We start from the raw sequence: 27,194 nt of genomic DNA on the forward strand, positions 1-27,194 counted from the left end.
GGTTTTAGCACCTGTCCCCAAGAGGTAGGTATTTGTATCAGAAGGTAAGTATAACCCTGTACACAGGACGCGGGTGAGATGGCGTGTGATGTGCTGGTAACTTGTGCCAGGCGAGCGGTAAGCGCCATACTGATAATCTGGGAGCTCCGGGGTCCGGATCATAGATATATATACAGCAGGCAGTGTCCGGGTTCGGAGAGAACGCCGATCCTGGTCATTTAACCCCTTTGATGCAGCTGTTAGTAGTGAGCGTGGCATCTGTGGGGTTAAAATGAGGGGGCTCCTACTGATTGGAGCCTCCATGGCAAAATCACGGAGCACCGATTGGTGACCGCCTGCGGCCTTTGGAGGCGCTACCATAACTAGGTGCTCTAGCCGTGCCTGGGGCCTTGTGGAGGCCTTGTCATAGCTGGCTGCCCACAGTGTCCGAGGCACCGCCTGACGGGTAACCCCATAAATCCCATACATTGCAGCAGTATTCTGTGGCAGTTTATGGGACAATAAATCAGAATAGAGTGAAAAAATATACCTTTAAAAAATTAAAATCATTGTCCCCCTTTATCAATTTTACATATGAAAATTAACGTAACAGATATTGCGGCATTCAAAAATATCCACACTATTAAAATCGAACTATTTATCGTGTGCGGTGAACGCCGTACTGGGGAAAAAAAGACTATTTGCTCGTTTTGCTCACATTGTGCCATTCCCCATAAAAAAATTAAAAAAGGGGGGAACAAAAATTCAGATGTACCCCAGAATGGTACAGATAAAAACGACAGCTCACTTTGCAAAAAATGATCCCTCACACGGCTCTGACGGAAAAAAAGTTATGGCTGACAGAAGAGGATGAAGCAAAGAAAAATAACTTTTTATTTATTTTTTTTAAGTAGAAAAATAAAATAGAAAGTATATAAATTTGTCATAGCCTAAATCCTATTGACCGGCAGTATGAGGCCCCTTTCACACGAGCGAGTTTTCCTCGCGGGTGCAATGTGTAACATGAACACATAGCACCCGCACTGAATCCTGACCCATTCATTTCAATGAGTCTGTGCACATGTTTTTTTTTCACGCATCAGTTCTGCGTTGCGTGAAAATCGCAGCATGTTCTATATTCACGCAGCCCTGGCCCCACAGAAGTGAATGGGGCGTCAGTGAAAAAACGCATTGCATCCGCAAGCAGTACGTTTTTCACTGATGGTTGCTAAGAGATGTTGTTTGTAAACCTTCCGTTTTTTTTCTCACGCACGTGAAAAACGCATTGCACTCGCGCAGGAAAAAACTGAACAACTGAACGCAATCGCAGACAAAACGAACTGAGCTTGCTTGCAAAATGGTGCGAGTTTCACTGAACGCATCTGGGCCCAATCCGTCAGGCTCGTGTGAAAGAGGACTAACGCTGTCGTCATTTATGGCACACCCCAGCCACTGTAAACCCACAACCCCCCCAAAAAATGTCGGAATTGGCTTTTTATTTGCCATTTCACCCCACAAAGAATTCCCAATTTATGGTAAATTAAGTAGTGCCATTAAAAAATACAACTTATCCTGCAAAAAAGAAAGCCCCACCTGGCCGCTGTTACACGCCGCCTGCTCCTTCCCATTGAAGTGAATGGGGGACGGCTTAGTTGTAATTACACCGGCTCGCTGCCGCAATGTCGATGGTGAGCAGGTAAATGGTGAAGAGAAGTACAAGCACTGCGCTCTCTTCAAACAGCTGATCGGCGGGGGTGCCGGGAGTCGGACCCCCGCCGATCTGATATTGATGACTTATCCTGAGGATAGGTCATCAATAAAGGAAATCGGATAACGCCTTTAAAATGTTATGGCTCTTGGAAGGTGGGGAGGTTTATAAAAACTGGCCCCATCTTCAGGATGGGTCATCACTATCAGGCGATCGGGTGTCCGTCTCCCGTCACCTTTAAGAATCGGCTGTTTGTAGGAGCCCCGGTGGCTTAGGATATGTTGGCAGAGTTAATGGCGCTGTGGACAGCACCCAACAATCTCAGCCTGTCCAATCATCTGATCACCAGAGTCCCAGATTATCTGCGCACATGTTAATTACCGGTCGTATCGGCCAAATTACCGCAGCACTTATGGCCATCTTCATTTCCGGCTTAGTATGTACTGTCTCTATTTCCCAGTTTGATTACTTGAGGCGCTGCAGATCCATGTGTAACCATGCGGACTGTGTCAGATTTTACGGATTTTAAAGTGACCCAGTGATCTCCCCTGAGTTGATCTATGTGTAAGTGTCTGAGGATTGCAGACACCTGCCGCATAGTGATACCCATCGGGGAAGAAGCGGATACCCATTGTATGTTACTTACTGAATGTCTCGTGAAGGTATGTACTGTTATCATACGTGGATATGGGTATTAGGTAAGTTTGACGTATTGTTTTTCAGGCTCGTGTTTGAGGCTAACTGTTTATGTGGTGCTGGACCGTGGCAGGCATCATCTGTGGCCTCTGGTTTCATTTGCATAGTATGGCCGTCAGGAAAGTTAAAGGGGTATTCCGGTTGTTAAAATTATCCCCTGTCCACAGCACAAGGGATAACTTAGATTAGTGGAGGTCTTGCCACTGGGATCCCCACTGATCAGGAGAGTGGGTGCCCCATACCCGACGGAGCCCCCTGAGATTAAAGGGTTCCTGTCACCAGATTTAACCCTATTAAGCTAGCTGACATTAGCCATGTGCTGATGTCAGCTGAACCTAACGAGCCTATTCCTACTTTTATCTATGCCCCCGTTACTCCAGAAATCGAACTTTTGTAATATGCTAATTAGCCTCTAGGGGGGGGGGGGGGGGCGGCATTGTTCCTTCTCCTAGAGGCTCCGTTCTCCCTCCAAGTCCTGATTGACGGGGCCAGCGCTCGCATCTGTCTGCCAGTCCTGTGCTCTGGTGAAATCTCGCGCCGTTCAGTATTCGGCACAGGCGCGGTGAGGAAGCTGTCAGCCTAGGAGCGTCTTTCCCTCACCGCGCCTGTGCCGAATGCTGAACGGCACGAGATTTCCCCAGCGCACAGGACTGGCAGACAGATGCGAGCGCTTGCCTGGCCAGGACTTGGAGGGAGAACGGAGCTTCTAGGAGCAGAAACAATTGGCATATTATAAAAGTTCGATTTCTGGCGTAACGGGGGGCATAGATAAAAGTAGGAATAGGCTAGTTAGGTTTAGCTGACATTTGCACATCGCTAATGTCAGCTAGCTTAAAGGGGTTATCCCATCTTAGACAATGGGGGCATATCGCAAGGATATGCCCCCATTGTCTGATAGGTGCGGGTCCCAGAGGTGGATATGCCCCCATTATCTAAGATGGGATAACCCCTTTAAGCTAGCTGACATTAGCGATGTAGCGATGTGCAAATGTCAGCTAAACCTAACTAGCCTATTCCTACTTTTATCTATGCCCCCGTTACGCCAGAAATCTAACTTTTATAATATGCTAATTGTTTCTGCTCCTAGAAGCGAGCCGGGGAGAGTTGTGGCTGGAGGACCCCGGGTTTCCCAGGGTCCGACCACCACCAGGCACAGCTCCCCGCCTCTCCCATTGAAGTGAATGGGAGCGCACCGCACATGCGCGGCCAACGCTCCCATTCATTTCTATGGGGCCAGCGCTCGGCTATTTTCGGCGGCTCCATAGAAATGAACGGAGGGCGGCTGCGCATGCGCAGTGCGCCCTCCTCCACTTTCTCTGCTCCGTTCTCCTTATCGGTGCGGGTCCCAGCGGTGGGACCTGCACCTATCAGACAATCCTTGCGATATGCCCCCATTGTCTAAGATGGGATAACCCCTTTAATAGGGTAAAATCTGGTGACAGAAACCCTTTAATGGAGCATGCGTGCTACAGCTCCATTCATCTTGATTTGATTTCTAGAGACAGCAGCGTACAGTGCTCGGCTGTTTACAGAACCCCTTTAAGGATGAATGGAGGGGCACTTTGCATGCCTGACCTGCACCTCTGTTCATTTTGGGGCACTCCAAGGGTGGTGGGGTACCCATTCACGTGATTGGTAGAACTTCCATTAATCTAATAATTATCCCCATCCTGTGGAAAGGGGTAAAGTTTTACCTATAATGCCCCTTTATCTGTTTGGGCTGAGGGGGTCTGTTTTCTACACGGGCTGTGGACAGGGGTTATTTTTTTGGCGCATGTTTAAAAGGCCTTTTCATGTGGAAAGAGAATGAATGATCATAATTGCAATCAGTTTCCATATAGTCAGTGGCACATCCCCTGTTTACACGTGGTGGATTTTAGGTGCCGTACCAAAGATGCGATCACCAGACAGATTAGAGTTTGTCGGGTGATTGGCGGCACCTTTACATGGTTGTCGTGCCCGGACATTTGAAGGAACGTTCGTCTGGGGTAAAGGGGCCCTCAGTTGTCTGCTCTCAGTTGGTGATCTTTGTGCCTTGAAGAGCTCGGAAACTTTCTAAAACTATATAAAAAGAGTATTTTGCCGGATGCTGGATAAAATGTTTTCTTGCATTCACGGCGTCCTCCGGTCAACAGACAGTGCGCCGACAAATGTTCACTTAATACCAAGTCTTTCTGGTGGATCATCTTGCGAGTTAGAGGACGGTTTACCATATAATACGGTCATATGAAATGGGATTCCGCAGCAAAGCCGCCAAATTGAGGTTACGTCAGGATTTATTGAAACGCAGACCTGTCGGCATCAGGAGAAATTATGGACATGCTGGACAATGCTCCCGGAACATCTACCAGATGTAGTAATAGGCGCCGGTGGTTCTGACGTATGCCTTCTATACTGCACCATTACCAGGAAAGGGTGGCGCAAGCCACGCATATACAGAGCGCAAGAGTAATGTCCCTAAAACAAGTATACTGAGCTAACACACACACATCCAAGTAATATATAAAACAAATGACTTTTAAGGCCTCATGCACACGACTGTCCATATTGCGGTCCATAAACCATGGATTCACAAAATACGGACACCTGTGTGCAATCCGCATTTTTCTCACTCTCATTACTAAAAATGACGCTTCTTGTCTGCAATACAGACAAAAATAGGACATGTTGTATGATTTACAGAACAGAGACACGGATGACATAGAGATGTATGGGTCTGTTTGCACAGATGTAAAATACGGTGCACACGACTATGTATTTTGCAGTCCATAAACCATGGATCCATAAAATATGGATATTGGCTGTGGGAATTTTCTCAGGCCTCATTATAAAAATGCCTATTAGCCACAAAATGGACAAGAATGGGACATGTTCTGTTTATTTTGCAGGGCGGACACACGGATGCAGACAGGACACGGCGTGCTGTCTGCATTTTTTATGAGGCCCCATTAAAATGAATAGGGGGCCACAGATCAGATTCAGAAAAGAATATGGTTTGATGACCTATCGTAAGGGTAGGTCATCAGTATCTGAACGGTGTAGGTTCGGCACCCCCTGCCCATCAGCCTCTGGAGCTGAACTTGCATCATGAATGGAACAGCCGACACGGCCAAACCTCTTTGACCTGGCTCCATTCAAAGGGCTAGTTCTGGTGCTGCAGGCGGCAGAGAACAGCTGATCGGTTGGGGGTGTCTGACCCTACTGATCAGATATTGGTGACCTGTCCTGAGCACTGGCCATCTTTATGTGGAGCCGAACAACCCCTTTAAAGTCACAAAACAAGTGAAAATCCTGTCTGCAGAGAAGACCCTGCTCAGAACAAAAGTAGTCCAAGCGCCATGGTACAAGCCACATCCATATTTGGATAGGAAAGGTCCCATACTAAATGACATAAATAGTATGCACAAAAATACCAAACTGTAAAAGAACAAATAGTGCACGAAGCAAAATCCCTATAACAATTCCATGTTCCAAGAGGTCCAAAAACCAAAGGCACCATACTCACCATTCGGCTTCCTCAGTGGTCTGTAGTAAAACCAGCAGCTACCTGATAGATTTTGCACACTCTAAAGGTCCCTACACATTATTATTTATTATTATTATTATATATATATATATATATATATATATATATATATATATATATATATATATTTTTTTTTATACTCAGTGGCCCAGATTTAATAATGTGTCTGCACCAAAAATTCAATGTGACAGTGGGACCTAAAATTCTGATGTCTTTCTCATAGTAAGGGTCCATTCACACGTCCGCAAAATGGATTCGCATCCGTTCCGCAATTTTTTTGCGGAACGGGTGCAGACCCATTCATTTTCAATGGGGCCAGAATGTGCTGTCCGCATCCACATTTGCGGATCCGCACTTCCGCATCCGTGCTTCCGTTTCCGCAAAAAAATAGAACATGTCCTATTCTTGTCCGCAATTGCGGACAAGAACAGGCATATTCTATTAGTGCCGGCAATGTGCGGTCCGCAAAATGCGGAACGCACATTGCCGCTTTCCGTGTTTTGCGGATCCGTGGCTCCGTGTATCCGCAAAACACATTGCGGACGTGTGAATGGAGCCTAAGGCCTCTGTGCGCCCCATGGCCGTGCTGCGGGCCGCAATGCACGAACACCCACCGTGGGGCAGCGGATCGCGGACCCATTCACTTTAATGGGTCCGCAATCTGGCCGTTCTGCAAAAAGATAGGACATGTTCTATCTTTTTGCGGAACGGCAGTACGGGACGAAATCCCACAGAAGCGCTCTGTAGTGGTTCCGTTCCGCATCTCTGGATTTGCGGACCCATTGAAGTGAATGGGTCCGCATCCGTGATGCGGAATGCACGCGGAACTGTGCCCGTGTATTGTGGATCTGCAAATGCCTAAGCCTTAGCCAGCCAGTAGTTGGTATAGAGTCAGAGAGAAGTGTCTGTCCCTGCACCAGATTCATCATCCAACCTGAGCCCCTGTGATGGATCTGGTGCAGGTCTAGACAACCGGTTTGTTCTCATCATCTATAGCAGTGGTCCCCGACCTTTTTTTGTACCGGGGACCGACTTCATGCCAACAAATTTTTTTCGGGGGGTTGGGGAAATTGCGCACAAAACACAGTAATTAATCCTGTTTAGGGCCCCCCAGGGAATTACAGGTGATGTCTCCTCTGACTAGAGTCCTTCCCTTTCTTTTTTTTTTTTTCTCAGTCCTGGACAGATCGCTATGATGACGTCTCCTGACCACATCATCTTTCTGCATAATTGAACACACCTACTTAGTATTAATACCTTCTTTTATGCCCCTACTTAGTAATCATCCCAATTTAGGCCCCAGTATTGGCCTCTTCACATAAAGTGCCCCCAGTTGTAGCCCCTATGTATAGTGCCCCTTAAGTATGAGTGGTCTCTTTTTAAATATGCCCCCCCCCCCCCCAAGTAGTGTCCTTTTACATACAGTGCCCCCCAGTAAATAATGCACCAACCTCTCCTCAGTAGTGCCCCCAGTGCTGTTTACAAACAAAAATAAAAAAAGAACAAAATGCGTAACGTTAAACCAGCCACAATAAATACACAATACTATAGCGGTGATATCACTATAATCTCTGAATACTCATGTGTGGTAATGACGTTCCGAACCTCTTGGGGTCCATTCACACGTCCGGCAATGTGCGTTCTGCATTTTGCAGACCGCATATCGCCGGCACTCTCATAGAAAATGCCTTTTTTTTTTTTTTTTTTTTTGGTCTGCAATTGCGGACAAGAATAGGACATGTTCTATTTTTTTTTCAGATCCGCAAATGCGGATGCCGACAGCGCATTCCAGCGCCCTTGAAAATGAATGGGTCCGCACCTGTTCCACAAAATTGCGGGAACGGATGCGCACCCATTTTGCAGCTGTGTGAATGGACCCTTAAGGAACAGGCTGTAAAGACTATAGCTCATCCTGTAAAAAGACAAGCCCCCACACAGCTCCCCTTGTGTCAGAATGTGGAGATATGTATAAGGCCTCTTCTCACGGCCGTTGTGGTTCTGTTCCGTGCATTGGGGACTGCAAATGCACGGGCAATGTCTGTGCGGCTGCCGGGACGGATCCAGACCCATTCAACTCGAATGGGTCCGTGATCAGTCCGTACTGCAAAAAGATAGAACAAGTTCTATTTTTTTTTACTGAACGGAAGCACTCGGTAGTGCTTCCGTGGGGTTTCGTTCCATGCTTCCGTTCCGCATTGCATCTCCGGATTTGCGGACTCGTTCAAGTCGATGGATCCGCATCCGTGATGCACACGGCTGGTATTGCGAAATTGCCGTATGCTGCCCGCAATACGGCCACAGGAGCACAACGGCCCTGTGCAAGATGCCTAAGGCTACTTTAACACCTGCGTTTAGGTGCGGATCCGTCTGGTATCTGCACAGACGGATCCGCACCTATAATGCAAACGCTTAGATCTGTTCAGAACGGATCCGTTTGCATTACCATGAAAAAAAAAATATATTTTTATTTTATTTTTTTGTTCATGATAATGCAAACGGATCCGTTTTGACTTTACTTTGCAAGCAGCGTTCAGGTGTCCGCCTGCTGAGCGGAGGACAAACGGTGCCAGACTGATGCATTCTGAGCGGATCCGCATCCACTCAGAATGCATTAGGGCAGTACGGATCCGTTCGGGGCCGCTTGTGAGAGCCTTCAAACGGAACTCACAAGCGGAGCCCCGAACGCTAGTGTGAAAGTAGCCTAAATCAGTTTTCTCTATAATCGCACTGACCCACATTTTTACTGCTCAGTGAATCATTGAAATTCAGCCACTGTTTTTATTTTTATTTTATGCCATCATCCCCAAAAAAACCTCGGTTATGCAGTAAAGTGGTGCTATAAAAAATTCTACTCTTCCTTATATTGAAATGAACAGTATTAGGGGCCATATTATTCTGTGTAAGGCTACATGCACACGACCGTTGTGTGTTTTGCGGTCAGCAAATTGCGGATCCGCAAAACACGGATGGTGTCCGCGTGCGTTCCGCAATTTGCAGAACGCCATTGATATAACTGCCTATTCTTGTCCGCAAAACGGACAAGAATAGGAAATGCTATATTTTTTTTTTATTTTTTTTTTTTGGTGGGGCCTCAGAATGGAGCAACGGATGCGGACAGCAGATGCGGACACATTGAAGTGAATGGGTCCGCATCCAAGCCGCAAAAACTGCGGCTCGTATGTGGACCAAAAAATTGGCCGTGTGCATGAGGCCTTACTGACTGATTTTTATATCATGTTGGATTTGTTTGACCTTTAGTCAGTCAACAGTTTTAACTTCTGCTCCTTGTTGGATCTGACTTTTGGTGGCATCAGTCGTAGAGTTGGTGGGTGACCAATTTAGTGGCCATCTGTAAACCATGGAAAATATCTTTGGAGTGCCCGGCCTTGCAACTTTTTTCCCACAATCTTCTTCATATCGGCAGACACCTATGACATATCAACAGGACAGCAGACTTCCATAAAGTGTCATGTTAAGGCTCTATTACCTCTCTCTCTCTTTGGCTGGTAGGCCTCATGCGACTGTTGATTGGACCATTTATTTCTATTGGTCTGTAAAAAAAAATAAAAAAAATGGACAGATGTCATCCATGTGCTGTTGGCGTCTGTGCAGCCATTGCACAAATTATAGAACATATGGTCGTGGGTAGTGTTGTGAAGCGAGCTTCGGATGCTTCATCTGAAGTCGCTTTGTTCACAACTTTGGGATAGTAGTGTACGGAGATCTGTTTCCATACAGTATTAGAATGTATGGGCTCCGATGAGCCTGGGGAACCCTTTCTCTCCAGACAGGTCTGGTTCATCCTCATCTGTCAGGCATTTTATGGTTTATAGAATTAGGCACAGTCGAACACTTCCAGGATAAGTCGTTAACTAATTTTGTGTGCTGCCCCGACCCTTCCCCTCCCCCACAAGCCCCTCTCAATCTTGACGGAAGCCGCATAGGACTGGATGAGTTGGGTGTAACACAAGCCTCTTGTCACCCGCATGAAATCAGAACTCGTTTGCTGAGCTGACTTTTAAACCATCAAAGGGCAAGTGTCATAGTTGCGTCATTGAACTCCAACTAAACTGTGTAAAAAAGAAATGTTTAGTTTTCATTTAAATTTTTTTAAATAAAAGGCTTATGAACTTAACTTGTTTGATTTTGTTTTCATTTTACCCATAAGGCCTCGTTCACATCTCCGTCAAGAAGATATGGCGGCCACATCACCGCCGGACCTTATTACAGTCAATGGCGGTGAAGTCTACGGGAGTCCTACGAGATCCAGCAGGCTGCTCTGTGCCGGACTAGCCATGCAGGATCTGCTTGACAGAGGTGTGAACGAGGCCTAAAACTGTTGAATAAAATTGTCCTCGTTACCCATAGCAAACAATCAGAGTTTAGCTTTCATTTCGTAGTTTTCTTGTGAAGGTAACCTCTGTAAATACTCCTCTTAGTCTGGGGTCCTCAGTGTGGACCCCTCGGTATGATCCAGACTTACTCATCTGGATGGACACCTTGTAATACTATATTTTGCGACAACCATTTGGAGATAAGTTGATCACCCCAAGAGCTGCATTCGGAAAGCGGTTGTGACTGAAGAGACAACCCCTTTAAACTGCCCTGAAAAAAATGAAAGCTTTGCTGTGGCTGTCAAGGGCAGTTTTGGTTAATGCGAGGTGAGCTGCAGCAGCCTGGGGTTTGTACGCGCAGAACGTGCACTACATACAGTGTGGAGACCTACATTAAAGGGGTTGTCCTATTGCTAGGATGTGAGATAGGTGTGGGACCCTCCCTATCTCTAGAACGGGGATGAGGGTGCACTGAACAAGCACAGCCACCCTCCTTTCACTTCTAGGGGAGTGACAAAAATGGCTAAGCGCCAGCTTCACTATTTCCGGAAGTCCCATAGAAATGAATGGAGAGCATGCTGCACATGCACAAGGCACTCTCCTTAGCTTGGGGGCCCCATTCTAGACATGGGGAGGCTATCTGACATTGATGGCATAACCTAGCAATATACCATCAGGTAGCACAACCCCTTTAAGGATGCTGTCACAAATGGCGGCCACAGGGCTGCCCAGATTACTATAGACGTAATTGCGAACTCCTTGCAGTTCGTCAAGTGCCCTAAGGGCTCATGCACACACACTTATATTTTTTGTAAGTTTTTTTATTTTTTTGTGTGCCATATGCGGAACCATTTATTTCATTAAGGCTGCAAAATAAAGGAAATGGAATTGTGTGCATTCCATGTGTTCCTAAGGCCTCTTTCAGACGGGAGTTGCGGGAAAAATGTGCGGGTGCCTTAGGGAACACCTGCGATTTTATTTTTTATTTTTATTTATTTTTTCCCCGCGCGAGTGCAAAACATTGTAATGCGTTTTGCACTCGTGTGAGAAAAATCGGCATGTTTCCCTTTTAACATGGTTATAAAGGAAAATAATAGCATTCTGAATACAGAATGCATAGTATAATAGCGCTGGAGGGGTTAAAAAAATAAATAAATAATAACTCACCTTAGTCCACTTGATCGCGCAGGCCGGCATCTCCTGTCTCCTTTGCTGAACAGGACCTGTGGTGAGCATTCATTACAGGAACAGGACCTGTGGTGAGCATTCATTACAGGAACAGGACCTGTGGTGAGCATTCATTACAGGAACAGGACCTGTGGTGAGCATTCATTACAGGAACAGGACCTGTGGTGAGCATTCATTACAGGAACAGGACCTGTGGTGACATCACTCCGGTCATCACATGATCCCTCACCATGGTAAAAGATCATGTGATGGATCATGTGATGACCGGAGTGACGTCACCACAGGTCCTGTTCAGCAAAGGAGACAGAAGGAGATGCGCGATCAAGTGGACTAAGGCGAGTTATTATTTTATCTTTTTTAACCCCTCCAGCGCTATTTTACTATGCATTCTGTATTCAGAATGCTATTATTTTCCCTTATAACCATGTTATGAGGGAAAATAATAATGATCTGGTCTCCATCCCGATCGGCTCCTAGCAACCGTGCGTGAAAATCGCACCGCATCCGCACTTGCTTCCGATATTCACGCAACCCTATTCACTTCTATGGGGCCTGCGTTGCGTGAAAAACGCAGAATATAGAGCATGCTGCGATTTTCATGCTGTGAAAATCACCGCTCATGTGAACAGCCCCATAGAAATGAATGGCTCGGTATTCAGTGCGGGTGCAATGCGTTCACCTCACGCATCGCATCCACGCGGAATGCTCGCCCGTGTGAAAGGGGCCTAAGTCTCTTCTCATACTGTCTTTAGTATGTGGACAGTGCCTTTTGGTACAGTTAAGGCTACTTTCACATCTGCGTTTTATGTTGTCTGGGTTTGAGATCCGGCAGGTGATATCAAAACCACAGCAAACGCGTCTGTTCTAATAATACAACCGACGGCATCCGTTCAGAATGGATCCGGTTGTATTATATCGAAACCAATGTAAGTCAATGGGCGCTGTATCTGTTTTTTTATGTCTGAAGAAAACAGATCCGGCACCGTTAACTTGCATGGTTTTTCGTGCCGGATCCGGCTTCTTCCGTTTCCCATGCTGCTTGCAACGGATTCTGTGTCTGATATGGGAACCCAACAAACTGGAACGGAATGCATTCTGCTGCACTCCGTTCCGGTTTGTCCCCATTGACAATGAATTGGGACAAAACTGAAGCGTTGTGCTGCGGGTTTGAGAGTCTGTGACTAATCTCACAACCAGACTGCAGAATGCAGATGTGAAAGTAGCCTAAAACTGCACTGGGAAATAGAAGCATGCCGTTGTTAGTTCTGACTTTTACGGATTTTTATATTTTTTTTTTTCTAATGCAGTTTTTAACAGTACCAAACGGCACCATCTCAATGTACCTCATGGGATAGCAACACACAGTGCAAATGTGCAGCAGTCATATGTACCGTACCTCAGCAGAATAGTACGATCAGTGTCAACGCCTAAAAAGCATTTTTATAGCAGAACATAAACACTCAATAAATGAAAATAAACACTCAATTATATGTGGTATAATCATACTGACCCATGGAACCAATATTGAAAAAGTAGAAATACACTGCCAGAATTTTTTTCATTCCCCTCCCCAGAAAGAGTTAATAAAATGTAGTCATTAACCTCAATCAGAGGTCAGCAACCTCCAGCACTCCAGCTGTGGTGAAACTATGATTCCCTGCATGCACACTTGCTGGGCTGTACTCAGAACTCGCATAGAAATGAATGGAGCATGCTGGGATTTGTAGTTTTCCCAACAGCGGGAGTGCTGGTAGTTGCTGAACCATGACCTGGATGCATCACAGAACAGTGCCATTGACGAATGCTAATCATTCAGTCCAAAACGAGCCGAGTACAGCTACTTTTACAGAAAGTTATGACTTTTGTAATGCGATAATGAAAAATATTGCTGCATGCTTAACCCCTTAAGGACCTTGCCATTTTTTACTTTAAGGACCAGGCCATTTTTAGCAAATCTGACGTGTAATAACTTTAAAATGCTTTTACTTATCCAGGCCATTCTGAGATTGTTTTCTCGTCACATATTGTACTTCATGACAGTGGTAAATTTGAGTTAAAATATTTTTTATTTTTTATAAAATAAAAATACCAAATTTACAAAAAAATTGGAAAATTCAAAATTTTAATTTCTCTGCTTTTAAAACAGATAGTGATACCTCTTAAAATAGTTATTACTTTACTTTCCCATGTCTACTTCATGTTTGGATCATTTTGTAAATTACGTTAGAAGTTTGGAAGCAAATCAAAACCCACTTTTTAAGGACCAGTTCAGGTCTGAAGTCACTTTGTGAGGCTTACATAATAGAAACCACCTATAAATAGCTGTATTTGAAAAAATACAACACTCAAGGTATTCAAAACTGATTTTGCAAACTTTCTTACCCTTGAGGTATTCCACACGAATTAAAGGAAAATGTACATGAAATTCACTTTGCCAGATTTTCCATTTGAATCCATTTTTTCAAGTAACAAAGCAAGGGTTAACAGCCAAACAAAACTCAATATTTATTGCCCCGATTCTGTAGTTTACAGAAACACCCCATATGTGATTGTAAACTGCTGTAAGGGCACAAAGCAGGGCGCAGAAAGAAAGGAGCTCCATATGGTTTTTGGAAGGCAGATTTCACTGGGATATTTTTAAGTTGCCCTGTCACATTTGAAGACCCCCTGATGCACCCCTAGAGTAGAAACTCCAAAAAAAGACCCAATTTTGGAAACTATGGGACGAGGTGGCAGTTTTGTTGGTACTTTTTTAGGGTACATATGATTGTTGGTTGCTCTATATTACACTTTTTGTGAGGCAAGGTAACAAAAATAGTTTTGGCACCGTTTATATTTTTTGTTATTTACAATGTTCATCTGACAGGCTAGATCATGTGGTATTTTTATAGAGCAGGTTGTTACGGACCCGACAATAACAAATGACAATTTTTTTTGTTTGTTTTTGTTTCAGTTTTACATAATAAACATTTTTGAAAAAAATGATTATTTAGTGTCTCCATATTCAGAAAGCCATAGTTTTAATTTTTTGGGCGACTGTCCTAGGCCTTCTGCACACGAACGTGTGTGCCCCGTGGCTGTGATGCGGCCCGCAAATTGCGGGCCGCAATGTATGAACACCGACCGTGGGACAGCCACAGCAGATCGCGCACCCATTCACTTTAATGGGTCCATGATACGCCCGTTTCGCAAAAAGATAAAACATGTTCTATCTTTTTGCAGAACAGAAGTACGGGGAGAAACCCCACGGAAGCACTCTGTGGGTTTCTGTTCTGTGCTTCCATTCCGCATCTCCGGATTTGCGGATCTATTGAAGTGAATGGGTCCGCATCCGTGATGCGGAATGCCCACGGAATGGCGCCCATGTATTGAGGATCCGCAAATGCGGTCCGCAATACGGGCACGGGGCGCACACGTTCATGTGCAAGAGGCCTTATGTAGGTGCTCATTTTTTTAGGTATGAGATTGGTACTATTTTAGGGTGCATTTACTTTTTGATCGCTTGGTATTACTCTTTGTGATTTAAGGTGATGATAAATTGCTTTTTTGACACCCTTTTAAAAAAATTTTTTTATGGTGTTCACCTGAAGGGTTAGGTCATGTGATATTTTTATACAGCAGGTTCTTACAGACGTGGCAATACCTAATATGTATACTATTTATTTATTTAAGTTTTACGCTACCATTTTTTAAACAAAAAAAAAATCATGTTTTAGTGTCTCTATATTCCATCGTTAGTTTTTTTTTTTTGTTTGTTTTTTGGGCAATTGTCTTAGGTAGAGGATCATTTTTGCGGGATGAGATGACTGGCACTATTTTGGGGTGCATATGTCTTTGATCGCTTGGTATTACACTTTTTGTGATGCAAGATAACAAAAAATGGCTTTTTTGACACCATTTATTTTTACGGTGTTCATCTGAGGGGTTTGGTCATGTGATATTTTTATAGAGCAGGAACTTACCGGCATGGCAATACCTAATATGCCTACTTTTTATTTAAATTTTACACTATCATTTTTGAAACAAAAAATGTTTTAATGTCTCCATAGTCTGAGAGCCATAGTTTTATTTATTTTTTTGGCAATTGTCTTAGGTAGGGGCTCATTTTTTGCGGGATGAGGTGACTGTTAGATTGGTACTATTCTGGGGAGCATACGCCTTTTTGATCACTTGGTGTTGCACTTTTTTTTTTTAGCAGTTTTTATTTGTTTTGACGGTGTTTACCTAAAGGGTTAGGTCATGTGATATTTTTATAGAGTCGGTCGATACGGACACAGCGATACCTAGTATGTCTACTTTTATTCCCTTTTTTTTTTTTTTTTCTTGAAACTTTAAATTTATTTATTTTTGCAAAACTTTATTTATTTTTTTACTTTTTTTTTTTTTTGTCCCACTCTGGGACTTTAACTTTTGGGGGTCTGATCCCCTTTACAATGCTTTACAGTACTTCTGTATTGTAATGAATTGGCTGTAAGTGTATTACTCACTGTAATACACTTACAGCCTTCCTGCCTGTGAGATCCAGGGGACTGGATCTCACAGGCGCCACAATGCCTAAGGAAGGCATCTGGCTGCCTTCCCTGCCATTAGGTCCCCTGTGGGCAGCGATGGGCACCCCGCAGGATCCCACACGTACCGCGGTCAGCGCTGACCACGGCAATGAGAGGGTTAATGCACCGGCATCTGTGTTTTTACCGACAACGGGGGTTCGGCTATCAGGGACTGCCGGAGCGCTGATCGGGCGGGCGCGGCTCTTGCACCCGCCCGATCAGCATTATGTACATGTACGTCACTGGTCTTTAAGTCCCGTCCAGATATGATGTACATGTACGTCATGGGTACTTAAGGGGTTAAAGGGGTTGTCTAGCTTTGGCATACCTACCTGCTCCCCACTGCTGGTTTCTGACTCTTCTGGTCCACAGCTACGGTCTTTGTTCTCCAGTCCCTGCTTGCCAATTTCTACGGGAATGTGGGTCATATGTGCCGCTGCAGCCAATGACTAGCCACAGTGGTGACGTGTTCCCCAAGCTCTGTCATGAGCCGCTTAGGGGACATGTTTCTGCAGTGACAAAAACTTGACATAAATTAGTGCACTACATTGGTAAATGCAATTGACAATATATGGCTAAACCCTCACACTGATATTAAAATAAGACTTTCGCCAATATATTCTTATCAAGAACATACCTGAGCCCGCGCACCTCGTCAAGGTCTCTCAAAGTGGCACGGGACCTAACTGCTAACCTACCTATGCCATATGGGCAATTACAGATAGGGGCATAGAGTCCAACACACAGCCAACTAACCCCCAGTTACCTCCAGCGTGAAATCACACATACAATGGGAGGAGGGAGAAGTTGTGCTGAGGAATGCTGTTAACAACGGACCACATGTGCAGGATATGCTCCCCCGGTTAGGAATGGGCAACGGCATTTGGGATCTGAGCATTTTTCTGCCTTATAATACCACTTTTTTTGTGTAGGATGTTTTCGTGGCACTTTTGGGTAGTTTACCTCTTGGTGAGAGATCGTTGACTACTAGACATGCCTCCACGATACACTCAGACATTTTGCTCAAAATCACTGACCGAACACTGATGTGTGAATGAGGCATTGAGTATTTATAGAACCAGGTGGGATGCCAGCTTAAGCAACCTACGAGTGCACAGGCCCATCTACAACATCTGTGGGCAAATGTGCTGCAGGATACCATACAGAACCTGTATACGTTCATGTCCAACCATATCTCATCTTGTATCTAGACTAGAGGTGGCCCAACAGGGTCCTAGAGCCTCCTTTCAATTGTACAGTTTTCTCCAATAAACTTCTCCTTTCACTCTAATATTGTAATAATGTACAGTACATATACACAGTCAAGTCACATTATGATGACCACAAGCTAATATCCAGAGTAACTGCCGTATGCAGCACGGACAGCAGCTAGATGGGCTGGGAGTGACTCAGGTCCTGGTAGGTTTTGCCAGGTATCTGAAGCCATACTAACTGAAGTACATACCACAGCTTCTGGGGGGAATCCATAGAGCAAACACAATAGATGTGGTCCAACAGGTGCTCAATTGGGTTCATGGGGAGTACTTGAAAGTCTTGGTCAGGCTCATTCTACTAATGTCGGACATTTCTTGCATGTGATATGTTATTTTGTCTTGCTGGAGGAGCCGATCTGCCCCAGAGAAAACAATTGGCATGTATGAGTATACGTGATCTGCAAGGGCCGATTTATAGCCACATGGGTGGGGAGTGCCAGACCAAAACGCTACCACGCCACCATCTTGTGTTCTTCCAGCAATGGTTACAGGGTGTTTGTTCCGTTTTTTTTTTTTGTCTGTCCTGCCAACGTCTATCCGTTCGATGAAGCAGAAAATGTGACTCATCCTATTCAGATACTGTAGCGAAAAATGGAAGCCTTTCCTGTCTATGCGTAAGTAGAGGTGCAGTGACCATCAGTTTGCTTTGGAGCCCCATACGCAGTAGTATTCACTGTTTTACACACTTGTCTGATAGCCCCCTGGTTCGTTTTGCTGTTGAGCTGCTCTACCAAAGTACCAGTCCACCCTCACGCACCTTGGTAGCAGACAGTCACATCTTACATCAATGTCACGTGGTGCTCCACACTTACCATGTCGCCTATCTACAATGACGCCATTTGTCCACTCAGGATACACTTTCACCACAGCAGCACGAGAACAGTTCACAAACTGCAGTAGAGATGAGCGAATCGAAGCTGACGAAGTGGATCTCGACCATAATTTCAGGAAAAATTTGATTTGCAACGAATACGAATTTCCTCGCTCTTCGTTGTAACGATTTGCAATTTTTACAAAAATGTGTGAGGACATGGGGCAAGGAACTCTGGGAAGGCGGGATCACCCAGATTGACATGCCTGCATGCAGCCAGCCATCCCTGTGATGTCACAGCCCTATAAATACATCCGTTTTAGAGTCTGCCATTTTCCAGCATTCTGAGTGCAGGGACATACTTGAGAAGGTGCTAGGGACAGCAATAGGAAAAACCTCATTGTGAACAAAGAAACTGAAAAAATGATTTATAAGTGTAGGGAAAGGATAGGGAGGAATCATTGCACAGCATCTTAGTGCAGGGAGAGACGTCAGAAGGAGCTAGGGACTATGCTAGAAAAGCTACTTACAAGTGCAGGGAAAGATTATTTGGGGATCCAAAAAGCCATTATACAACTCTGTTCTTCCAGCTATTTGTTCTTGGGTTGCAAGTTCTACGTTGAAAAGCCTTTAGTGGCTTATATCTGTGGAAACAGAATAATATATATGCACTTCACTGGTGCAGTTATTTCTGGTAAAAGTGTTTAGTGGCCTATTTGAGTACAAAACGAAAAATATATATGCATTTCACTTCTGCAGTTATTTTAGTAGAAAAACTAAATATTTTCAGCATTAACTTTTGCAGTTATATGTGGTTAAATCTTTGACGTATTTTGGTCGAAAAACTAAATTTATTCAGTGTTCAGTGCTGTACTTATATGCGGTAAATCTCCATGATAAATCTGCAGCATGGGGGCCCCCCGTGTGGCTTCTACACACTTCCAGAATAATCCTTTAGGGTGCCGAATAGATGACCAGGACGCTCCATGACCTTCCCAGGAGCTACTGTCGGGAGCAGCGGTTCATTTCCTATACGTCCGTATAGTGCAGGGGGAATCTGAAGATCCTCTCCATCTCCGTGCACCACAGGATGCCCTCCTTCCCATCCATGATGACTGGGAACTCGTGAGGTTTTCCCACTCGGTGGCCTCCTCATGCTGCTGCCAACTTCAGACTCGGTCATTGTGCTACTCGGCCTCCTGATGCTGCTGCCACCTTCAGACTCGGTCATTATGCTACTCGGTGGCCTTCTACTGATACTGCTGCCGCCACTTCCAGACTCGGTCATTGTGCCACTCTGTGGCCTGCTGCTGCTGCCACATCCAGACTAGGTCATTGTACCACTCGGTGGCCTCCTCATGCAGCTGCCAAGTCCCGACTCGGTCATTAGGCCACTCTGTGGTCTCCTCATGCTGCTTGAACCTCACCACTATGTCATAGGTCCACTCTGTGGACTTTTAATGCTTTTCCCACCCTCCCCACTTCATGACTGGTCCACTATTTTTGCTTTGCGTCACCTGCATGTCATACGGACTCGCAGTATTATTTCACTACCATAGCAGACTCCCTATGCGTGTTACTGCAAGGCACAGTGTGCTCCACCCTTATAAAGTCTCTCAGTAGCCAGGAAATAGCTATTTTTTTTTTTTTTTAAGTAATTCGCTGTGAATAAATTTGGATCAAAGCAATTAAAAAAAAAAAAAAAATTGGCGAAGCGGCCGAATCAATTATTTTTTTCAAATTCGCTCATCTCTACTGCGTAGGTTCAGAAATACTTCCACCCTTGGACAAAAGCCAATAATCGTCTCTTTTAGCAACTGTAATAAATCTCTCATTTTACCTATGACAATAATGAGCGATACAGAATGTGATCAGACAGCCTATCACACACCTTTATATACCCACCGAGGGATATCTGTGCAGACAGACTATCGCACACCTCATATACCCACCAAGCCATCTCAGCACACCTGACTTCCTTCATGAGCTATGCGCTGCTGACAATTTTGTATTTTATTATATTTTTTTTTCAATTCTGATGGATCAAATTTTTGGCAGGCAGAATCAACCAAAGTTGGCTATTTTCTTTTTAAATTCTTTTTTTTTTTTATTGAGTTTTGAAAAAGTATATCAGATATTCAGTACCAATAGATCAAGATAGGATAGAAATAAGTTCTCTTCAGTCTATAGTAGCATATAATACATGAGGAACATACAAGTCAAAATATAGGAGATGAAGTTGCCATTACTCTTAGGCTGAGTTCACACGGGCGTTGCGGGAACATGCACGATTTTTCCGTGCGAGTGCAAAACATTGTAATGCGTTTTGCACTCGTGTGAGAAAAATCGGCATGTTTGGTACCCAAACCCGAACTTCTTCACAGAAGTTCGGGTTAGGTGCTGGGTAGATTGTATTATTTTCCCTTATAACATGGTTATAAGGGAAAATAATAGCATTCTGAATACAGAATGCATAGTACAATAGCGCTGGAGGGGTTAAAAAAATAACAAAATTATTTAACTCCCCTTAATCCACTTGCTTGCACAGCTGGCATCTCTTCTGTCTTCTTTTTTGCTGTGTGCAGGAACAGGACCTGTGGTGACGTCACTCCGGTCATCACATGATCCATCACCATGGTAAAAGATAATGTGACGGACCATGTGATGACCGGAGTGACGTCACCACAGGTCCTTTTCCTGTACACAGCAAAAAAGAAGACAGAAGAGATGCTGCGCGAGCAAGTGGAATAAGGTGAGTTAAATAATTTTTTATTTATTTTTAACCCCTCCAGCGCTATTGTACTATGCATTCTGTATTAAGATTGCTATTATTTTCCCTTATAACCATGTTATAAGGGAAAATAATAATGATCGGTTCTCCATCCCGATCGTCTCCTAGCGTGAAAATCGCACCGCATCCGCACTTGCTTGCGATTTTCACGCAGCCCCATTCACTTCTATGGGGCCTGCGTTGCGTTGCGTGATAGACGCACAATATAGAGCATGCTTCGATTTTCACGCAACGCATAAGTGATACGTGAAAAAATCACTGCTCATGTGCACAGCCCCATAGAAATGAATGGGTCCAGATTCACCTCCCGCATTGCACCCGTGCGGAATACTCGCCCGTGTGAACTCAGCCTTAGAGGCTCCATTCTCCCTCCTCTCACCGCACCCTCATCATGCTGATTGAACACTGCTCGGCCCTGTCTCATCACCCTGGCTGGCCGTGACTCTGGGTTAGGGTCCATTCACACGTCCGTAGTGTATTGCGGATCCGCAATACACCCGGCCGGCTACGGACGTGTGAATGGACCCTTAAATTGTGTGCCTGCGCTGTGCCATTCCGTATGCGGTGCAGGCATGGTAAAGAATGTGCGTGCGCCGCATACGTCACAGTACACCTGGAAGATGACAAAGGCAGCATTGCTCTGAAGAGAAGGAGACTGCTGTGTACTGTGATGTATGCTGTGCAGGAGCAGTATGACAGTCCGCTGTTGGCGGCCACTTTTCCTTTTGCCACATTGAACTGCACGATTTATCAGGCGCAGGATGACGTGAACACTGCCAGGCCCTATCAATCGGTATGATGAGGTCCTGGCTGGAGGAGGGAGAACAGAGCCGATAGTAGTAGGGGCAACACTAGAGGCTCATCTGCATAAAATAAAAGTTTTTGTCAAAAAAGGAGACACATAGAATAAAGATTCAGCTGACCTTAGCAGTCTAAAGTCAGCCAGTATAATACCGCTGTTCCTGATGACAGAAGCCCTGTAAAGGGAGTCTGTCACCAGTACATTAAGTTTAACTGCAGCTACGATTAGTATAGCCTGGCGCCTATATCCTGCCATGGACCTCAATATTGTGCCTATAAGGTGTTAGCCAAAATACACAGGAATTGTCTTCCTGGGTGAAGGGCCTTAGTAGTCTTTTTCTCTCTCTTTCTTTCTTTCTTTCTTTCTTTCTTTCTTTCTTTCTTTTTCTTTCTTTTTTCTTCTTTTTTCTTTCTTTCTTTCTTTCTTTCTTTTCTTTCTTTTCTTTCTTTCTTTCTTTCTTTCTTTCTTTCTTTCTCTCTTTCTCTCTCTTTTTTCTCTCTTTTCTCTCTCTTTCTCTCTCTTTCTCTCTCTTTCTCTCTCTTTCTCTCTCTTTTCTCTCTTTTTCTCTCTCTCTTTTCTCTCTCTTTTCTCTCTTTCTCTCTCTTTTCTCTCTTTTCTCTCTTTCTCTTTCTCTCTTTCTCTCTTTCTCTCTTTCTCTCTTTCTCTCTCTTTCTCTCTTTCTCTCTCTCTTTCTCTCTCTCTTTCTCTCTTTCTCTCTCTCTTTCTCTCTCTCTTTCTCTCTTTCTCTCTCTTTCTCTCTCTCTTTCTCTCTCTCTTTCTCTCTCTCTTTCTCTCTCTCTTTCTCTCTCTCTTTCTCTCTCTCTTTCTCTCTCTCTTTCTCTTTCTCTCTTTCTCTCTTTCTCTCTTTCTCTCTCTCTCTTTCTCTCTTTCTCTCTCTCTCTTTCTCTCTCTCTCTTTCTCTCTCTCTCTCTCTCTTCTCTCTCTCTTTCTCTCTCTCTTTCTCTCTCTCTTTCTCTCTCTCTCTTTCTCTCTCTCTCTTTCTCTCTCTCTCTCTCTCTTTCTCTCTCTCTCTTTCTCTCTCTCTCTCTTTCTCTCTCTCTCTTTCTCTCTCTCTCTTTCTCTCTCTTTCTCTCTCTTTCTCTCTCTCTCTTTCTCTCTCTCTCCCTCCTTGAACTAAGTCATAAGGGGATGTTAAAATGTAAGTCATGTTTTCATCAAAAATCTATTTTAGCATATGTTCCTGCTGCAGCAGCATTATGCATAAAGCAATCTTTAGTTTCTTCACATACCACTGTTTTCCTTGAGTTTTTCCCTTAGTTACGGCTGTGTATGGCTGCCTCCTCTGCCAGTTCTCTGAGGCCAAAACTGCTTTCCCTCACTTTCCATACACACTTGATGTAGCCGGCAGCTCCCTGCCAGCCAATCAGATTGGATTACTGAGAGACACGCCTCCTCACTCTGAAGCCTAATCCAGGCATGCAGTGTGAAGGACCGCCCCTCCGTCTTCCTGTCTTCTTAGCCGGAGACAGCTAAGCCCTAGCAACGGTCTTTTAAGGGAGCAGTGGAAAGGGACAGAGGACATTAATGAAAGCTGTTATTATAAGGTAATTACAGATCTTTTGACAGACTAAGGGATTAGTCTGTATATAGTCTGTCGTATTGTTTTATACCGACCGCCTCTCGGCATGTTTGCCGTGCTGCCTCTGGAACTCCGGCCAGCCCCCATTATAGTCAATGGGGCCGGAGTGGTAGTCCAGGGACCGCGTGCACTAGCGGCAGTTCCTCGCCGCTAGTGTGAAACTAGCCTAACTCGGGTATACATGCCTAGCTCTAATAAACTAGCAAAAAGGGAAAAAATATATATACGACCGTTATCCTTTAATAACATTCTCCCTGGGGCATCTAACCGGTTTGACTAGAAAATCACAGGTATAGTAGACCTTGACATGTTTGGCTTCTTTCTCCCAATGTATGAGCAGCTGAGTCCATAAAAACAGCCTTGGACTGGAATCACACAAGCGGTTTTTGGCACAAGATTTTGATTTAGTTTTTTGTGGTGACAGAATGGGATCCTACCAGTTCTTTCTTTGTAACCTCTTTTTTTGAATCTACTCCTTGCTGTAAATTAGAATTTTTATGTCCTACGTGTGAATTTGCTGCGGATTTCACCCTATCCATTGAACTCCTTAGTGAAAAGGATTGACATGTTGCAGATTATAAATCCGCACAGCAGTCTGAGCAGATTTCTTCTGCTGCACGTGTCCGAGATTTCTTAAGGTACCATCCTCTTTGCTGCTACTGTAATGTGCTGCAGATTTTCCACCTGCAAACCTGGATGGAAAATCCACTAGATGTGAACGTAGCCTGATAGCGGTTGCACATACGTCGGCTTGTGCTCAGTCTTCTTCCCAGTGATGACAATGCCATAGTCTTCATTTAAGGCTATATTATGGTGACCGTTGCCGTTTTGTGTTCTGCAAATCGCAGATCCTTGGGTCCATATTTAATTCTGCAGTCTTTCCGTTGTGTCCGCTTTCGTTCTGCAAGTCCATATAATGCGGCTGTGTTGCTTCCGTGTGCCATCTGTGATCTTTGCAGACCCATTGACATCTGAGGCCACGGACTGCATTTTGCTACCAAATAGGGGACATGTTCTAAAACTTGCGGAAAGCACACCGTGACAACCGTGTGCTATAATTGTTCTTTGTGGAGCCCATAGAAATGAATGGGTAAGGTGTCCGAACAGCAAAAAAGGCAGCACAGACGCGGAACACAAATGTGGTCTTGCGAACATAGCCTAAGGGCTCATGCACACAAACGTATTTTCTTTCCCTATCAGGTCTTTTTTTTTTTTTTTTGCGGAACCATTCATTTCAATCGCAAGTTACTCCGTGTTCATTCCGTTTCTGTATGTCCACATTTCTGCTCCACAAAAAAATGGCTCTTGTCCTATTATTGTCCGCATAACGGACAAGGATAGGACTGTTCTATTAGGGGCCGGCTGTTCCGTTCCGCAAAATACAGAATGCACACGGACATCAGCTGTATTTTTTTTTTTGTGGACCGCAAAAATACATACGGTCGTGTGCATGAGCCCTTATGCAGTATATTCAATCAGAGTTGCTTCCGGGTAAGCTCAGCCACTTCCGCACATTGATATGATAGCTAGGTGCTGATACAACCACCGTTGGATGGAAATGGTCGTGTGCATAAGGCCTTACACTGTGCCGTGCCCAGGCCAGGGCCAGAGATGTTTATGAAGTCTTTGCTGCCCTTTGAGTCCCTGTGTCATGTACCGCCGTTCATGTTTCTGCACCAGGTATAGCGCGGTTTTATACAATTTGGCTTCAATGTTCCTTTATATAGCTGCTATAGAAGAAATAGGAGTCATTTGTTAGGTTAACTTAGTTAAGAAAGTGCAAGCGATATAAAGTTGCAGTACTAAATTCACAGTTTTTCTTCTGCAGGTGGCGCAATTTGACAGCAATTGGTCAGCGGGTGCCGGGGTCTCGATTTATTGCCTTCAAAGTACCGCTGAAAGGGGTAAGAACAAGTGGACACATGAGCGCATGCAGAACGCCATGGTCAGTGCATTTTCTGGAATAGTTATTTTGGTAACTGCAGGGCAGAATATAAGATAACGGCAAACGACCACTGCGGGAAAGCTGGCGAAATCTGAGGGTGGTGCAAAGGAAAACTGGCTTAGCTGCCCATAGCAACCAATCAGATTCTACCTTTCGTTTTTTCAGAGCTCCTTCGGGACATGAAAGAATCAATCTGATTGGTTGCTATGGGCAGCTGGGTAGGTACATAGTACTGGGGGCACTATAAGGGTCATTATTAGCTGGCTTGGTGCTGTGGCCTTCATCTCGCCGACCTAAGGGCCCTTTCACACTTGCGTTGTCCGGATCCGGCGTGTCCTCCACTTGCCGGAGGTACACGCCGGATCCGGAAAAACGCAAGTGTACAGAAAGCATTTGAAGACGGATCCGTCTTCAAAATGCTTTCAGTGTTACTATGACAGCCAGGACTCTATTAAAGTCCTGGTTGCCATAGTAGGAGCGGGGAGCGGCATACTTACAGTCCGTGCGTCTCCCGGGGCGCTCCAGAATGACGTCAGAGCGCCCCAGGCGCATGGATGACGTGTACATGCGATCACGTCATCCATGCGCCTGGGGCGCCTTGACGTCACTCTGGAGCGCCCCGGGAGCCGCACGGAAGGTAAGTATACTGCTCCCCCGCTCCCCGCTACACTTTACCATGGCTGCCAGGACTTTAGCGTCCCGGCAGCCATGGTAACCATTGAGAAAAAGCTAAACGTCGGATCCGGCAATGCGCCGAAACGACGTTTAGCTTAAGGCCGGATCCGGATCAATGCCTTTCAATGGGCATTAATTCCGGATCCGGTCTTGCGGCAAGTCTTCAGGATTTTTGGCCGGAGCAAAAAGTACTGCATGCTCCGGTATTTTCTCCGGCCAAAAAACGTTCCGTTCCGGAACGGAAGACATCCTGATGCATCCTGAACGGATTTCTCTCCATTCAGAATGCATTAGGATAATCCTGATCAGGATTGTTCCGGCATAGAGCCCCGACGACGGAACTCTATGCCGGAACAAAAGAACGCAAGTGTGAAAGGGCCCTAAGTCCCCTGCTCATATCTTAATTGGAGGAAGACAGAATGTGGCCACCACAGAGAGACAAGCTTCTGGGAAGGTATTTTATTTTGCACTGTGGTATTTGGGTCTTTGGGAGGGTATTCTGTGGTATTTGGGTCTTTGGGAGGGTATTCTGTGCTTCACTGTGGTATTGCTGCCCCATCTACTTCTGTTGTCCGGTCTTCTGTCAGTTTGGACCCACCTAAAACATTAGGGCCATTTTAGTTTTTTTCCAGGACCACTTTAAGTTCCCAGTCCACACTTGCTTATGGCAGAGCTTATTTCCCTCTGACTTTGTTCAGCTGATGGCCAATGAATATGGCTTGGTTTCAAACTCTTAAGGCCCCTTTCACACAAGCGTGACGGATTAGGTCCGGATGCATTCAGGGTGCATTCAGTGAAACTCGCACCATTTTGCAAAGCAAGTTCAGTCAGTTTTGTCTGCAATTGCGTTCAGTTGTTGTTTTTTCCGCTCGAGTGCAATGCGTTTTGATGTGTTTTTCATGCGCGTGAAAAAAAACCTGAAGGTTTACAAACAACATCTGCTAGCAACCATCAGTGAAAAACACATTGCATCCGCACTTTTTTGCGGATGCAATGCGTTATTCACACAGCCCCATTCATTTCTGTGGAGCCAGGGCTTTGTGAAAAATGCAGAATATAGAACATGCTGCGATTTTTCACGCAACGCACAAGTGATGCGTGAAAAACAACACTCGTGTACACAGACACATTGAAAGGAATGGGTCAGGATTCAGTGCGGGCGCAATGCGTTCGCATCACGCATTGCACCCGCGTGGTAAACTCGCTCGTGTGAAAAGGGCCTTAGGCCTCTCTCACACAAGAGATACGGATTGTGTCATCGTTCTGTTGTGGAAAATACTGATGGCTTTTTCTGTCTGGATTGCATGTTTTCACA

At 44.9% G+C, this 27,194-nt stretch overlaps 1 protein-coding gene across 1 annotated transcript in view; it reads left to right on the forward strand.

Moving 5' to 3' along the window:
• Positions 1 to 27,194, forward strand: part of LOC122940809 — a 44,220-nt gene that overhangs the window by 467 nt on the left and 16,559 nt on the right. Inside the window, exon 2 of the mRNA XM_044297580.1 lies at positions 25,088 to 25,163. Coding sequence (XP_044153515.1) covers positions 25,088 to 25,163 — 76 coding nt within the window. The remainder of the gene's footprint in view (positions 1 to 25,087; positions 25,164 to 27,194) is intronic.

The sequence above is a fragment of the Bufo gargarizans genome, chromosome 6, assembly GCF_014858855.1.
Source record: "Bufo gargarizans isolate SCDJY-AF-19 chromosome 6, ASM1485885v1, whole genome shotgun sequence".
Lineage (NCBI taxonomy): Eukaryota > Metazoa > Chordata > Amphibia > Anura > Bufonidae > Bufo > Bufo gargarizans.